The sequence below is a fragment of the Aedes albopictus genome, unplaced genomic scaffold, assembly GCF_035046485.1.
Source record: "Aedes albopictus strain Foshan unplaced genomic scaffold, AalbF5 HiC_scaffold_1396, whole genome shotgun sequence".
In the NCBI taxonomy this organism is placed as follows: Eukaryota; Metazoa; Arthropoda; class Insecta; order Diptera; family Culicidae; genus Aedes; species Aedes albopictus.
The window spans coordinates 1-634 of record NW_026916808.1 but is presented as its reverse complement, the minus strand read 5'-3'; the positions used below and the strand labels follow the sequence as shown (position 1 = coordinate 634).

The following is a 634-nucleotide window of genomic DNA, read 5'->3' as shown; positions in this document are numbered from 1 at the left end:
GATTCAAAACTGTCCCTCCCAAATAGAAGAATCCAAGTGAAACTTATGCGAGACTGGTGGCGGGAACCAACACTAGTCGGTGGTGATAAATTTTGACAGCTAAATTTCGTCGCCGTGAATTTGGGATCGGTTTCGGTGCGCCGTTTAATTTGGTAAAAAAACAGTGGAAAAGCCAGCGGAAATTAATTTATAATGGACGAACCAGGTAGGAAATTGTTGATTTAATATTAGTTAGTGCAATTTTTAGTTGGAAACTTGCTCTAATTGTAAGAAAATATCATATTTAAGGCAAAGGTATTGAGGGTTATGTTTTGTTTCAGATTTTCAATCAGAGGTCGATGTCAACGTCCGGTTGGTCGATATTCTGGATTACGTGGGGGACTCGGTGCGGCCCATCCGCGAAGGACTGGCAGTTTTGGAGGCACAGCACATCGTATGCTTGGGGTACACCGCACGGTCAACATCATCAGTGACTGCAAAAGGGTTCGTTTTACAAAGCTCCCATCCGGCAGAACGTCCTCATGAAGTGAGCCTGAAGCTGTCGCAGGATAACACGGCCTGGGATTTGGGATGTTCCTGCAAAGCAGGGACGAAACGCTGCAAGCACATTATCGCTTGCCTGCTTCAAATCAGC

The 634-nt window shown here is 45.3% G+C and overlaps 1 protein-coding gene across 1 annotated transcript; it reads left to right on the top strand.

Moving 5' to 3' along the window:
- Positions 1 to 27: 27 nt before the first annotated feature.
- On the top strand, positions 28 to 629 carry LOC134284449 (uncharacterized; the record flags this gene model as incomplete). The annotated part of the gene is made up of 2 exons (XM_062843300.1): positions 28 to 205; positions 321 to 629. Coding segments are annotated over exons 1-2 (322 nt in total), but the record flags the coding sequence as incomplete, so codon positions are not given.
- Between the last annotated feature and the right edge of the window lie 5 nt (positions 630 to 634).